The sequence below is a fragment of the Nicotiana sylvestris genome, chromosome 4 (assembly GCF_000393655.2).
Source record: "Nicotiana sylvestris chromosome 4, ASM39365v2, whole genome shotgun sequence".
Taxonomy (NCBI): domain Eukaryota; kingdom Viridiplantae; phylum Streptophyta; class Magnoliopsida; order Solanales; family Solanaceae; genus Nicotiana; species Nicotiana sylvestris.
This window is the reverse complement of record NC_091060.1, coordinates 166445977-166458450: the sequence shown is the minus strand read 5'-3', so window position 1 is coordinate 166458450 and position 12474 is coordinate 166445977. Positions and strand designations below refer to the sequence as shown.

The 12474-nt window shown below is 36.9% G+C and overlaps 1 protein-coding gene across 1 annotated transcript; it reads left to right on the top strand.

Annotated features, from left to right (window-relative positions):
- Nucleotides 1-1269: 1269 nt before the first annotated feature.
- Nucleotides 1270-12260, top strand: LOC104247649 (uncharacterized). Its single transcript, XM_009803713.2, has 16 exons — nt 1270-1460; nt 3618-3829; nt 4327-4463; nt 4572-4682; nt 4766-4867; nt 5018-5126; nt 5223-5423; nt 5902-6070; nt 6272-6353; nt 6444-6537; nt 7119-7215; nt 8212-8305; nt 9319-9391; nt 10718-10891; nt 11012-11134; nt 11859-12260. The coding sequence occupies exons 1-16, from the start codon at nt 1448-1450 to the stop codon at nt 12018-12020; spliced, it is 1953 nt and encodes a 650-aa protein (XP_009802015.1). The 5' UTR covers nt 1270-1447; the 3' UTR covers nt 12021-12260.
- The last annotated feature ends 214 nt before the right edge of the window (nt 12261-12474 follow it).

The window sequence follows — 12474 nt, the reverse complement described above, 5'->3', positions numbered from 1 at the left end:
ATTTTTATATATACATTTGTGATGTTTTAAAAGATTTAAAATGTGAATTGTTTATGTAGCAACTACATATTTGTTGTTGTTAGTTGTACAACAAAAAATGTAATATTGTTGGCAAAAAGTGATTTTATGGCCACAACAATACTTGTTGCTAAAAGCCTTTATAGCAGATTATTAATTACCCTCCCGCCAATTTTTTTGCCACAAGTAATATTGTTGCGAAAAAATAATATTTTATCACAACAATAATTGTTGTTGCTAAATATTTTCATAAGCCACAATTGTGTGACCAAAAAATAATTTATTGCAACACTTTCTTTGTTGCGTTACGGCAACTTTGTGCAACAACTTCTTTTGTTGTTGCAAAAACTTTTCCCATCAGCATTTATTGCAACAACATGCAACAACTTTTCTGTTGTTGCCAAAAGTACTTTTGCAACAATATTTAATATATGGCAACAAAAACATTTGTGGCAAATTTCATACTTTCTTGCGGTGAATGAATTACTATCCATACTTTGATTCCTTCTTGTCCAACCAGGAGTAGGTTAGGTGAATGTAGATCTCGAAAATATAGTGATCTTTGGTTTTGTTTTCTACTAAAGGGGTGTTATTTCGTAGACTCTTAAGGAGTCGTTTGGTACGAGGTATAAGAAGGTATAAGGGTGGTATAAAAATTTAATAGTGTTTTAATACTCTGTTTGGTTAGCAAATTAGGTATAAATTATCCTGGTGTTAATTTTAACACTGGGATAACTTATACCTTATAGAAGGTGGGATAATTAGCACCGGTATAACTTATACCTTCTTCTTAGAAATTATGCAATTGTCATTCTTAATACAACATACCAAACAATAAATAAATAACAATCCCAGCATAACTAATCTCAGCATAACTTATCCCAATATAACTTATACCGGCATAACTTATACCGGTATAAATTATATTCGAACCAAACGACCCTTGTTATTTGTTTTGTAAAGACATATTATCCCCGACAGTGAAGAATTTAATTACCCAAAAAAATTGCATTTAAATGCGACTCATAATCATATTTGAGAATGTGAGTTATAAATATGTTAGTGAATGCGACTTATAAATCGCATTATAAAATGCGACTTAGAAAACACAGTAGGAACTAGGAAATACAACTTACCATGAAACACAATGGAAATGCGACTTATATATTCTTTTTCTTATAAAAAAAAAAGAAGAAGAATATAAATCGCATTTGGCTATAAATCGCGGTTATGCGTTATGTTTCTCCTCTTACATATATCCGGGTCGGGTTGCAACTTTTGCTAATGTAACATTTCCACCCTGCATAAATCTCACATACAACGAGCATCCACTTCCCATTTCGTCCGTGTAATCACAAAAGCACGATCATCACCAAACGAAACTGGAATTTGTTTTCGTAAGCTCGTGTAAAACATCTCGACCTCCATAATGGAAAACTCCGGTTAGTTATCACTGTCCACTCTGTAATCTTAAGATCTCTAAAATTTCACATCATTCCAATTCAATTTCGTGCAGGTTTCGCCGTTTGATGAAGTTTAAATTTGTCCTCTACGGATGATTATAAATTCGTCTTTATTTTTGTATATTTATTTATTTTTGGTTTTTGGATATGTTGTTTGAGTATTGTACTGCATATATTGTATTAATTTTTTTTTCAAAATGTTAGGAGCTTTAAGTCGGGTGAGCTCATTACTGAGCTAAGGAGGTTTAGGATTTTGTGTTCTAGAAGTTTGTAGTGTGTTCTGATTTCTTTTGAGATTTAGCGCTCCTTGTTATAAGCTGTGGGTCTGCATACTGGACTGGGATTTTTTTTTTTTTTTTTTTGTGTGTGTCTGTCTGTCTGTATTGGATCAGCATGTAGTAGGATTCAACTGTTACCACCTAAAATGATAGTAATCAGATTAGATTAGTAGTATCTTCCGAGCAAACTGCTTTACTATCAGTTGTTGTTTGGAATTAGCCAGCAGCTTATAGTTAAGAGTGATGAGTGATCTTACTTGTTTTCCTGTCTCTTGTCTATTTTTCTACTAAAATCTGGATTTACATCTCCAATGCTCATGACCCGGAGCTTAGACTTTTTGGCAAAATTTTGGATATTGCTGATTGCAAACTATGCTAATTATACGTGTATTAGGAATAACAATCACATGTAAAATATAATTTCCTGTGACTTTTATATTGGATCGCTGACATGGGAATGTGCTGAGGCCTAAGTGATTAGGGGCCACATATAGTTGAGAGATTGATTTCATGGAAAATTACTTGCATGTTAATGGGTATTAAACGTCCTAGAAAAGAAAATGAAAAAGATGAAACATTAAGGTGGACTATTATATTGAGTGCATAGGAAAGCTGTTTAGCAGTTCTGTTATTGCCATACCTATATCAGTACTGTGGTTTTAAAATCCCCGTGTCCCTTTCATGAATACTAGAAGAGCGGCTTATGATATTGCATGTCATAACTCTACTATGGGAGTAGGATGGAGTTACATGCATATCAATGCATATCAGCGAAGGGGGTTGATAGAATATTCTTTCAAGAAGCATATATTTATCCATGTGAAACAACATTAATCCTGTACATCATAATTCGCGATAAGATGCTAACTGCTGTTTAATTTCTATGTTGTTTCGATTTGTCATGGAAACATCTGTGGGTGCTGTCCAGATTACTATTAGAAGATATTTCATTATTTTCTTTCTTCCCCTCTCCTGGTTTTCTTAAGTTGATGGATAACGAGTCGGAAAGGGGTATTCAGCTGCAAGTCATCTTTTCAATTGAATGCGGCCTGGAGTTATAGACTGATTACTTCTGTGATCCAGTAACTTAAGTCTGTTCCTTCCATGGACTGTTCTCGATTTTGCCATGTGTTTGTTGCATCTTGGTCATATAGCTATTTTGCCAACAGTTACATATCCGTGCTAAAACTCTGGTTGGTAAGAAAATCGGTGGGAAGAGTGATTTCATGCTGTGAGTTATAGACGGAGAGAAATATATTCATTGGAAGTTTTCTGACGTAGCTCTCAACTCCTTTTGTAGAGACATATCTATGCAAAAATATACTCTAATAACATGTTTGCAGCATGGCTGTTAAATCTGACTTGAGCAGTTGAGTTTCTTGCAAGTACATCTGGAATAGCCTTGATTTATGGACCTTTGTACTGTATCTCTAGTGAACCTTACAGTTCCATCTCTAGTGAACCTTACAGTTCGGCATGACCTACATAGGTCCTTTTCATATCTAATGCTATCATGCATACAGGACGTAGATATTGAGTTTCGAAAGACAAGGTTGTTTAATTGAAGCATGTATGACATCAACAACTTCTCATCGTTTGTTTGCTCTAAATTTTTCTTCATATAGCATCAACTCACATGAACAGTTTCACCTTTTCTTTTGAGTGTGTGTGTGTGTGTGTGTTGGGGGGGGGGGGTACTCATGAACCGTTTTCACTTCTTTCCATTCGTTTCTGGTAAAGTTTGTTACGTGGGTCTTATGTGCATTACTCACACTCTTCTATGTGCAATTTTGTTGGATAGTTTTGGTGTAGTGGTTCAAGTTACAATTACTTTGTTTGAACTTTAAAATTTCTGCAGGGGACCACCAGGAGACAAATGTACCACCAGTGGAAGGTGTTGCTGGTGGTGGGACAGCTTATGGATGGAGTGATACTGGAGTTAATGATCCCAGACCATTAAGGGGTGCAATTGATCCTACTAAAGTTCCACCGTTAGAGTTATTGAATGTGTGGTGCATGCCAAGCACCGCTAATGTTGGACCACAAGATATGCCTCGTGAGTTGGAACCTGTATGTACAATGTTTCTGGCACTACATAAGCTTTTTATGATATTTCTGCAATACTGACATTTTGTGACCATTCCATGACATTAAATAGTCCTGTCTATTGAGACAATGAGTCCTTATCAGGGATGCTGGCACTTACAAAAATGTTTGTTATATTTGTTTTTGTCCTTTTGGCTCATGGTTAATGCATGTTAAAGTTGAAACTAAATATTTGCCTGCAATTCATACTGATTATTCTGGCGTTTGTTATTATTCACTCACTCTTAACACTTCTTTAGGATTAACTGGTCATTTAAGGGAGAGTAGGATTTTTTTTTCTTCCCCCCCTCTCTCTCTCTCTTGCGGGGGTAATAGAAGAACCATTTAAAGTTTCTTTTATGCTTATGCATTTGTTGCTTAAAGTGTTAAACTTCACAATCAAATGACGAGAAGATCGAAATTCTGTTGTCTTTTTGGTCGCAAGAGTTTCATGGTATGTGACTCGCAGTTTTATCTCGTAGATATCACTATTAGCAGCAAGAAATGAAAGAGAAAGCATTCAGATTGCTATACGCCCAAAAGTTTCTTGGGGTGGATCTGGTATTGCTGGAACTGTGCAGGTCCAGTGTACTGATCTCTGCTCACCCTGTGGTGCTAGGTTTGTCACTAACCATTTCCTTAGCTTCCTTTGGACCTATCTTGGATATGATGTGAAGTTATTGATTCTTTTTTTGGTGAAATTATTAACAATATTGGCTGGTTGCAGATTGGTAGTTGGCCAGTCGGTGACATTCCGCAGAGTAGTACCTGTTTTAGGAGTCCCTGATGCACTCGTTCCACTTGATATGCCAGTCTGCCAACTGAACCTTTTCCCTGGGTATACACATGATACTCCCGTCCAGTCATTTGTTTCGATTATTGTAGTCCGAAGTCATGACCTTATTATGTCTTTCTATGCAGAGAAACTACAGTATTTTGGGTATCAATAGATGTCCCGAGTGAACATCCACCAGGTCAATATGATGGAGAAATCATCATTTCTGCCACCAAAGCTGAAGCAGAGTGATTGTCTATCCCCTCTACAGTTAAATATGTGTATATCCATTTTGGAGTATCTGACTTCCCAACATTGTCCTGAAGATGTTTTGTTTGGGATAGTGAGGATTGTTTCATGGTAGTTCATTAAATAATCATCTTTGTTTCCTGTAACAGGTCTACAAGCCAATCCCTGAGCAAAGTGGAGAAGCATCAACTATACAGAGAACTGAGAGATTGTCTTGATGCTGTGGAACCCTTGGAGGGAAAACCATTGGAAGAAGTGGTTGGTCTCTTTGAAATTCATGCCTCATATGAACTCTTATAATTCCTCAAGTTGGATTTGCAAAGCCGCTGCTCATAACGGCTTTTGTTGTTTTAGGTAGAAAGAGTCAAATCTGCAACTTCATCTTTAAGAAGAGTTCTTCTATCCCCATCATTTTCTGATTTCTTTTCAGATAATGGGCCCATAGATATGATGGAAGAAGATGCTATTTCTAGCCTTTCTATCCGGTTGAAGATAAGTTTGACAGTCTGGGACTTTGTGCTTCCAGCTACTCCTTCTGTCCCTGCTGTGATTGGTGTATCCTTTCTTGTGCATTTGGTTAGAAGAAACATCAAGCCAATTAACTGGTTGTGGAGAATTTCTACTGGAATAAGATGGCTCTCAATTGAATTCATAGGATTTTTGATTTATCAGGTTTAATTGTCATGTGTTTTACATCATGTTGACTTGACGTTTTGCCTGCCAATAGTTGATTTGACTGTTTCTATTTGCTAATTGGCTAGCTTCTTCTTCGGAATGTCGCCATAACTGTTGACTAAGGTACTTTTACAAGCTTATTCACGTGCTGCCTACATCTTGTCTATTAGTTTTTTCCCTTCTTTTTTTTTTCTGTTATTCCTGTAAACTAGTATATCATACATTTTCCTGAAAAGGCCAAATATTCTAGAATTATCTCCCTTTGTCTCTACTAGTGGGGTGACTGCTGCTGGTTCTAGTTTCTGTGATAAATCAACTGAATTTTCAAATGAGGATGGAGTTCTTTAATTTAGTCTAGATATCTGACACTGTTATCGAAGATCGGTTTGGAGTTGAGCATGGAAGCAGTGAATGGTTTCAGCTGTTAGATCAGCATTTCAAATGGCTACTTCAATATCGAATTAGTCCATACTTCTGCAGGTGGGGCAATGGCATGAGAGTTTTAACGTACACCTCGCCATGGCCAGGTATATGATGCTCTGTATGTTTGTACATGGAAACTGAATGAAGTTTTGCCGTCTTACTTTTAGATGTAACTGAAGTTCAAAATAGACAAGTTTGTAAAGGAGCCAAACTGTAATTGCACCTCCAGTTCTGCTCTCCTACTGGCCTTTACCTCAAGTTTATCTACAATAAACTAAAATGTCTTTCTCTTAATGCTGTTACAGCTGACCATCCAAAATCAGATGAGTATTTATCGGACCCTCGTCTTGCGGCATATGCTGTACCTTATGGTCCGTTAGTCCCCTGGTACGTTGGATAATTTCTTTGCCAAAAATTCCATGGTGTATTTTCTATACCAGTTGATCAGTTTCTTTTTGCTTCTTAATTTGGCATTAGCGAAGGTACTGCAAAGGACTACTTACGAAGGGAGGTAGAGATACTAAGGACAAAAAACCATTGGAGGAAAGCCTACTTCTATCTATGGGATGAGGTAAGTGAGCAGATTGAGGCAGGTTGAATTGCTAGTCTTTTAGCACATATGACAGACCTTACATTATTCTAGCGACACTTGCAGTTCAGAGTCATGTTTTCTCCTGTTTGTAGCTGGACTTGGGCTTTGCTCTGCTTTTCTGATTTTGTAGATGAAAAAACATCATAGTTTTCCTAAAATATGCTGGTTGTCGTTATAACACCAACAAGAAGTTTATAACACCAACACCTATGCCTCAGTAACAAACTTGTTGGAGTCACACACATAAACTTTTTCCTGTTTTGTCTCAAACTACCGAATCCGTTTGTTCATACCAAAAAAGGGGAAATCCCACTCTGTATTTACAGACTCATAGTGCTTAACACTGTCTTCTGCAGAAGGTAAGCAAGACAACCTGGGCCTGGGATAAACATATTTTCTTGTTTCCATTCATACAGTAGCACTTGCATTCCCCTTTTTCCTCCTTGGATTTTGTTATCCTTTTTACCTACTTTTCCTGCTTCACAAGAGGGGACAATTGATGGTAGCTGCCTATCTTTATTGTTTCTATGCTCTAAAGAAGTTTTATTTGCACTGGTCAGCCTCTCAACGTCGAACAATATGATGCCATCCGCAGCATGGCCAGTGAGATTCATGCCTATGCACCTGATGCTCGTATTCTGACAACTTACTATTGCGGTGAGCATCAGCTCTTCTCTTCAGTAGATGCATGAGGAAGTATCCTCTGTATATTACGTGTATGTATTCCAATGAGACATTGTGCATGATACTTATATGTCTATCTCCATATCTTTCATTGCCATTCAGAGGTTGAAGAGATTTGTCATACTAGATAGAATTGTTGTACATTTGTTTGGATAATGAACCTATTATTCTATATTGAAAAAACCATATCTTTGAGGACAGACTGAATTGTCAGGTGTTAAACAATCAGATTTTAGCTGTCAATTTTTCCACTCTGGATCATATAGATAAGCTGCTGACTCAAGAGTATTAACTGTTACATTATAGTGATGAAAGAGCAAAGAAGACGATGAAGCTCCTCTTTCTTAAAGAAACTTAAAATAGAAGTGGTAGAAGTTCTTCATCTTAGTGATTAATGAGTCCCATTGAGTGGCCCGTTCTTGCAGAAACTTTATGCTTAACTCACTTATTCCACGAGCCGGTTGTAAATCTTACGTCTGAAATAATTGAGGATGTGAAAATATCATGCAATGCTTTCTTGGAATATGTGCAACTGTCTCTCTAATGTAACTTGGCGTGTGATATTTGTTGAAACAAATTTTAAGGGGAAAATTTTAGATGTTGTCCGGTTATGCGTACTTTTAACATTTCCAGTCATTACATTTGTCGCCTACACTTTTATAAGAATGATCAAATGCCCTTGATGACTTGGAAACTGTGAGAATAACCATGACTTGAATTAATTGATAGGAAATTTTTACCATTCTAATTGCTTTTTGGGAAATGTTAAGGTAAAAATTTGAGTAATGTCACTGACACAACATCAAATGAAGCTTCAGTTGATACAATCTCACATGATGTTTGTTTTTTGTGATTGACAAACTAAATATTATTTTCCGTTGGCCTAGATCTGTCTGATTGGAATATTCTTTGGCAATCGTTATTCGCATGGAAAAACTTCTTCAACGGGATACCATTCTTATTTTACAGGACCAAGTGATGCACCTCTTGCTTCAAATAACTTTGAGGCTTTTCTGAAAGTTCCCGAGTTCCTACGGCCTCATACTCAGATATATTGCACAAGGTAGTGATTTTAGTATTTCGGAAAACATTTTTTTGTTATTGCCCGTATACAAGTATAAAGAACAAAATAGTAAATTAAAAATTGAGCCGCTTATTTTTTTTTTTTTTAAAATAAAAAAACGAAAAGTTAATTTTGTGAGCATTGTAGCTCAGATGGCTGGAATATAGACTGCTATTTGTGAGAGGTTGCTGAATAAATTGGGCACTAGTTCAGGATTATTTAATCTGGAAGTCTCACTAACTGAGCTGAGTCCAGTGATATGAAACAGTTGAATTAGCAATCTTTGGATTTATTACAGTGAAAGCATCCATTATTTTTAACTGCATATTTTTTAAATTCTAGATACTTAAGTATTTCTTTCCATTTATCGTAAAGATCTTGTTTTCCTTTTCTGTAGCCATTTTTTTCCTCTCATGCTCTTTGGATGTTCTATTTTGTTTTATAGCTGTCATATGAATATTAGACCAGTTGATGTTAAATAAGATTACTCTTTAAACAATGCTATTGCACACTAATACTTTCTGAAAACCATTGAATGCATTATAAAGCCAGCTTTCCATGCTTTAACCTGATTCATGTTTGGAGGTTGGAGGTAAGCCTAGAAGAATTCAATTCCTAACGGGCTATTATATGCTTCTTCCTTTGTCATAAAAAGAATGGCTGATTTATGGAGTAAGAGGGTCAAACCATCTGATTTGGTGTGAATTCAGATATTAATTTCTTAGATTTTTAAATGTTATTTACATATCTAAGAATTACATGAATGTGCTATAAACTAACTTCTTAAAATTAGAAATATTTCAAATTATTTGAATACATCCCAAATAGAACTGTCATAGAAAATAGGATAGATGGAGTACCTGTTTCCTTTTTGATCTCTTTCCTTTTCTGTTTTGTGATGACCACTAGTTGCATCTGGAAAGATGGTCTGGATTCTCTTCCTTGTTGATAAGTTACTACAGATGAGAAGATACACTTACTAGGCTTTTTGACATATTTCCTTTCTTATTCAGTGAATGGGTTATTGGTAACAGAGAGGATCTGGCAAAGGATATCATCGCAGAGATACAAACAGAAAATGGTGAGGTAATGAAATTTAATTTTATGGATTATTACGGAGTACACAATGAGTTCACTTACATACTATATGAGCCTCATTAAATGAGGAAGCGGAAAAGATGCAGAGAAGTGTCATACGGATTAATTTACTTTCTGATCCATGGCTCCTTGCTGATATCACAGTCTTGTTGTCCTCTTTTCCTTTTTCCCCTCTAATGTGACAACATAAGTTGTTGCCTGCACACTGCTGATTATGAACTCTATTTGAGGACTAGAGCCTAGCACCCGAGATTCTAGGATGTCTGTGGTTTTAATACATCATTCCATATGCCAATATTGGATATTCTATTTGATTTACAAGACTATCAATCATCAGATAGCACCCCATTCATTATTGATTCCCTCACTGGTGGAGAAGTACTCTCTATCTTAGGCTGCAATCATTCTTGGATAAAATTCATTTCTTTTTCAAGCATTATAAACTGATCATATTATATCCGATAAGAAGTTAAAGAATGTATGATCTTTATCGTAAAAAATGTATGCTTGATCAGGAAAGAAAAAAGGTGATAGAATCTGTGCATTAACTGGTCCCTATCAAGTTCTAAACTATGTTGCATGGACTCTCCAAAAGTTCTGCCGCACCCATTTCGGATCCCCCAAAGATGCACTACTTTTGGAGGATCCGAGGATCCTGCATGCACCTGAAGACATTGTTGGAGAGTCCGAGCAACATAGGTTCTAAACCTAAAATATTTTGTGCATAATTGTCACCAAAAGAGTTCAACAAAGGCCACCTTATATGGTTAACATTCTGATAATCTCTATGTATGGAAGTGGTTGATATTTGCAAGTGTATATGACAAATTAATTCACAAGGACATCAAGATGACACAAGATAGTTTTAGCATTTTACTTTTCTCTTCCAATGAAAATTGGTATCTTATTTTGAGAAGTTATCGTGAAGCTTTGTTCATAGCTAATGCGTTTTGCCTAAGTTTAATACTGTGTTAACATGTTTGACTCTTTCAGCCTAAAGGCATTAAGTGCTCTGCAATTTAGTCTTCAATGTGGATCTTCAGGTTTAGTTTCATGATATCTAGGGATGAGATTATTTGATTTAGATACCTCCTCTATGTTGTCCTTGGACTTGTCCTTCTTAGAAACATTTTGGTTTGTTTGCGATGGTGCAGTAGTTAATCAAATTAGACTATCACCATCTGAGTGCAACTGCACTTGCAGGCTTTAGTGCTTCTTTCTTTATGCTTTTTGCTATTTAATTTCCTGTTTAGCATTTTCCTGTTTCTGTATGTGAACTATGAATGAATTCAATGCTTGTTATGTTTTTTGCAGGAGTGGTGGACGTATGTATGCTTGGGACCAGGTGATCCTCATCCAAACTGGCACTTGGGGATGCGAGGCACTCAACATCGTGCTGTGATGTGGCGTGTGTGGAAGGAAGGTGGAACAGGTTTCTTGTATTGGGGTGCCAACTGCTATGAGAAGGCAACAGTTCCCAGTGCTGAGGTTAGTGCATCCCTCTGCATAACATAAAACTGAGAGATAAACTATATTGTATAGGTTAACTGTAGTGATGGATTTTTTTATCTGTTTTTCATGCCCAACACAAATAATCTGTGTCTGCAGATTAGGTTCAGGCGTGGACTTCCTCCAGGTGATGGAGTCCTGTTCTACCCTGGTCAGGTGTTCTCATCATCTCAGCAACCTGTTGCTTCACTAAGACTGGAGCGTCTCTTGAGTGGCTTGCAGGTACTCTTTATATTCACTTTTTCCCCCTCTCATAGTATCTTTGCATTTCTGTCGATTGTGACCCTTGATAACCATGTCGAAAGGCATCAACCATGCAGTCCCCTTGAACTTTTGGGGCTGGAAGGTGCAATTGTCTGTGTTACAGAACAAACAATTGGATGCACTTCTCTTTGCATGTTTGAACAAGATCTTTTTGATGTCTTTCCCCCAGCACATTCTTTAGTTAAATACGGCCTGTTTGGATTTCAATTTAACTTGCTGAATCTTGCGTGGAAACAACCTCTTCCAGAAATGCAGGGTAAGGCTGCGTACAATAGACCCTTGTGGTCCGGCCCTTCCCCGGACCCGCGCATAGCGGGAGCTTAGTGCACCGGGCTGCCCTTTTTTTGCTGAATCTTGTTAGGTCCTATTTTCAGAGACTTCAACACTTCTATTTCCTTCAGTCATTCCATTTATATGAATCAGTTGCAGATATTTGTTCTGTTCAGTTTACTCCTTCAGTTACAATGTTTTGCTGTGTTTTGTTCAATGAGATACCTTCTCTGTACATATCCCCCTTCTTAGTTCTTTCTATTGTTCTTCTATAAATTGAAGCTTCTCGAATTATCAGAAGAAAGATGTTGAACTTTGCATGATGTCTTCATTTTTTATCTCTTAAATTGCCTGATTACGTTCATTTCCCCTTTTTGTATTCACTCCTTTTTTGGTGACCGATTCCTTTCAGGATATTGAGTACCTCAAGCTATATGCTTCAAGATTTGGTAGGGATGAAGGACTCAACCTTCTGGAGAAGACAGGAATGTATCAAGGCCCTGAGCGTTACACTTCGGAACACACACCAATAGATGTAATGAGGGGTGAGGTTTACAGGACATGCCGATCCTAGATTTGAATCCTGAGTTTGATACCCATCTGTATTAGTGTTCAACATCTCAAACATGTCGGTATGTACTATGTACATTGATAGTTTTGATTTTTGAGAACTACTCAGCGGTATATATCTCAATCATCTTTGGCAGGTCAAAACATTGTTCAGATCTGTTCATATTATCATGTTGCGTTATAGTAAATCGACAGTATTGCTGTACCGTGGTCCGGTATTTTAAAAGAGATTATTGTTGTTTCATTTCTGTAGAGTTGAAAGTATAGTACCCTTTTGTCTAGGTTACTTAGATTAAGATTTGAGCTGATTTTTATTACCTTTAGCGACCCCATGACTGAGGATTATGTTATGATATTTCTACATCTCTTCCTGACTTTGTGGTGGAAAAGAGGGAATTTTATGTGCAAACAAATGAGTAGAGGCATTGACCAGTGCTAAGGATGGGACTCTGTGACCC

What these genes read in the sequence shown, in the direction of transcription:
- LOC104247649 (XM_009803713.2), top strand. An exon ending in GCCACCAAAGCTGAAGCAGA is followed by an intron (nt 4,868 to 5,017) that starts GTGATTGTCTAT and finishes TTCCTGTAACAG; the next exon opens with GTCTACAAGCCAATCCCTGA. An exon ending in TCTGACAACTTACTATTGCG is followed by an intron (nt 7,216 to 8,211) that starts GTGAGCATCAGC and finishes CTTATTTTACAG; the next exon opens with GACCAAGTGATGCACCTCTT.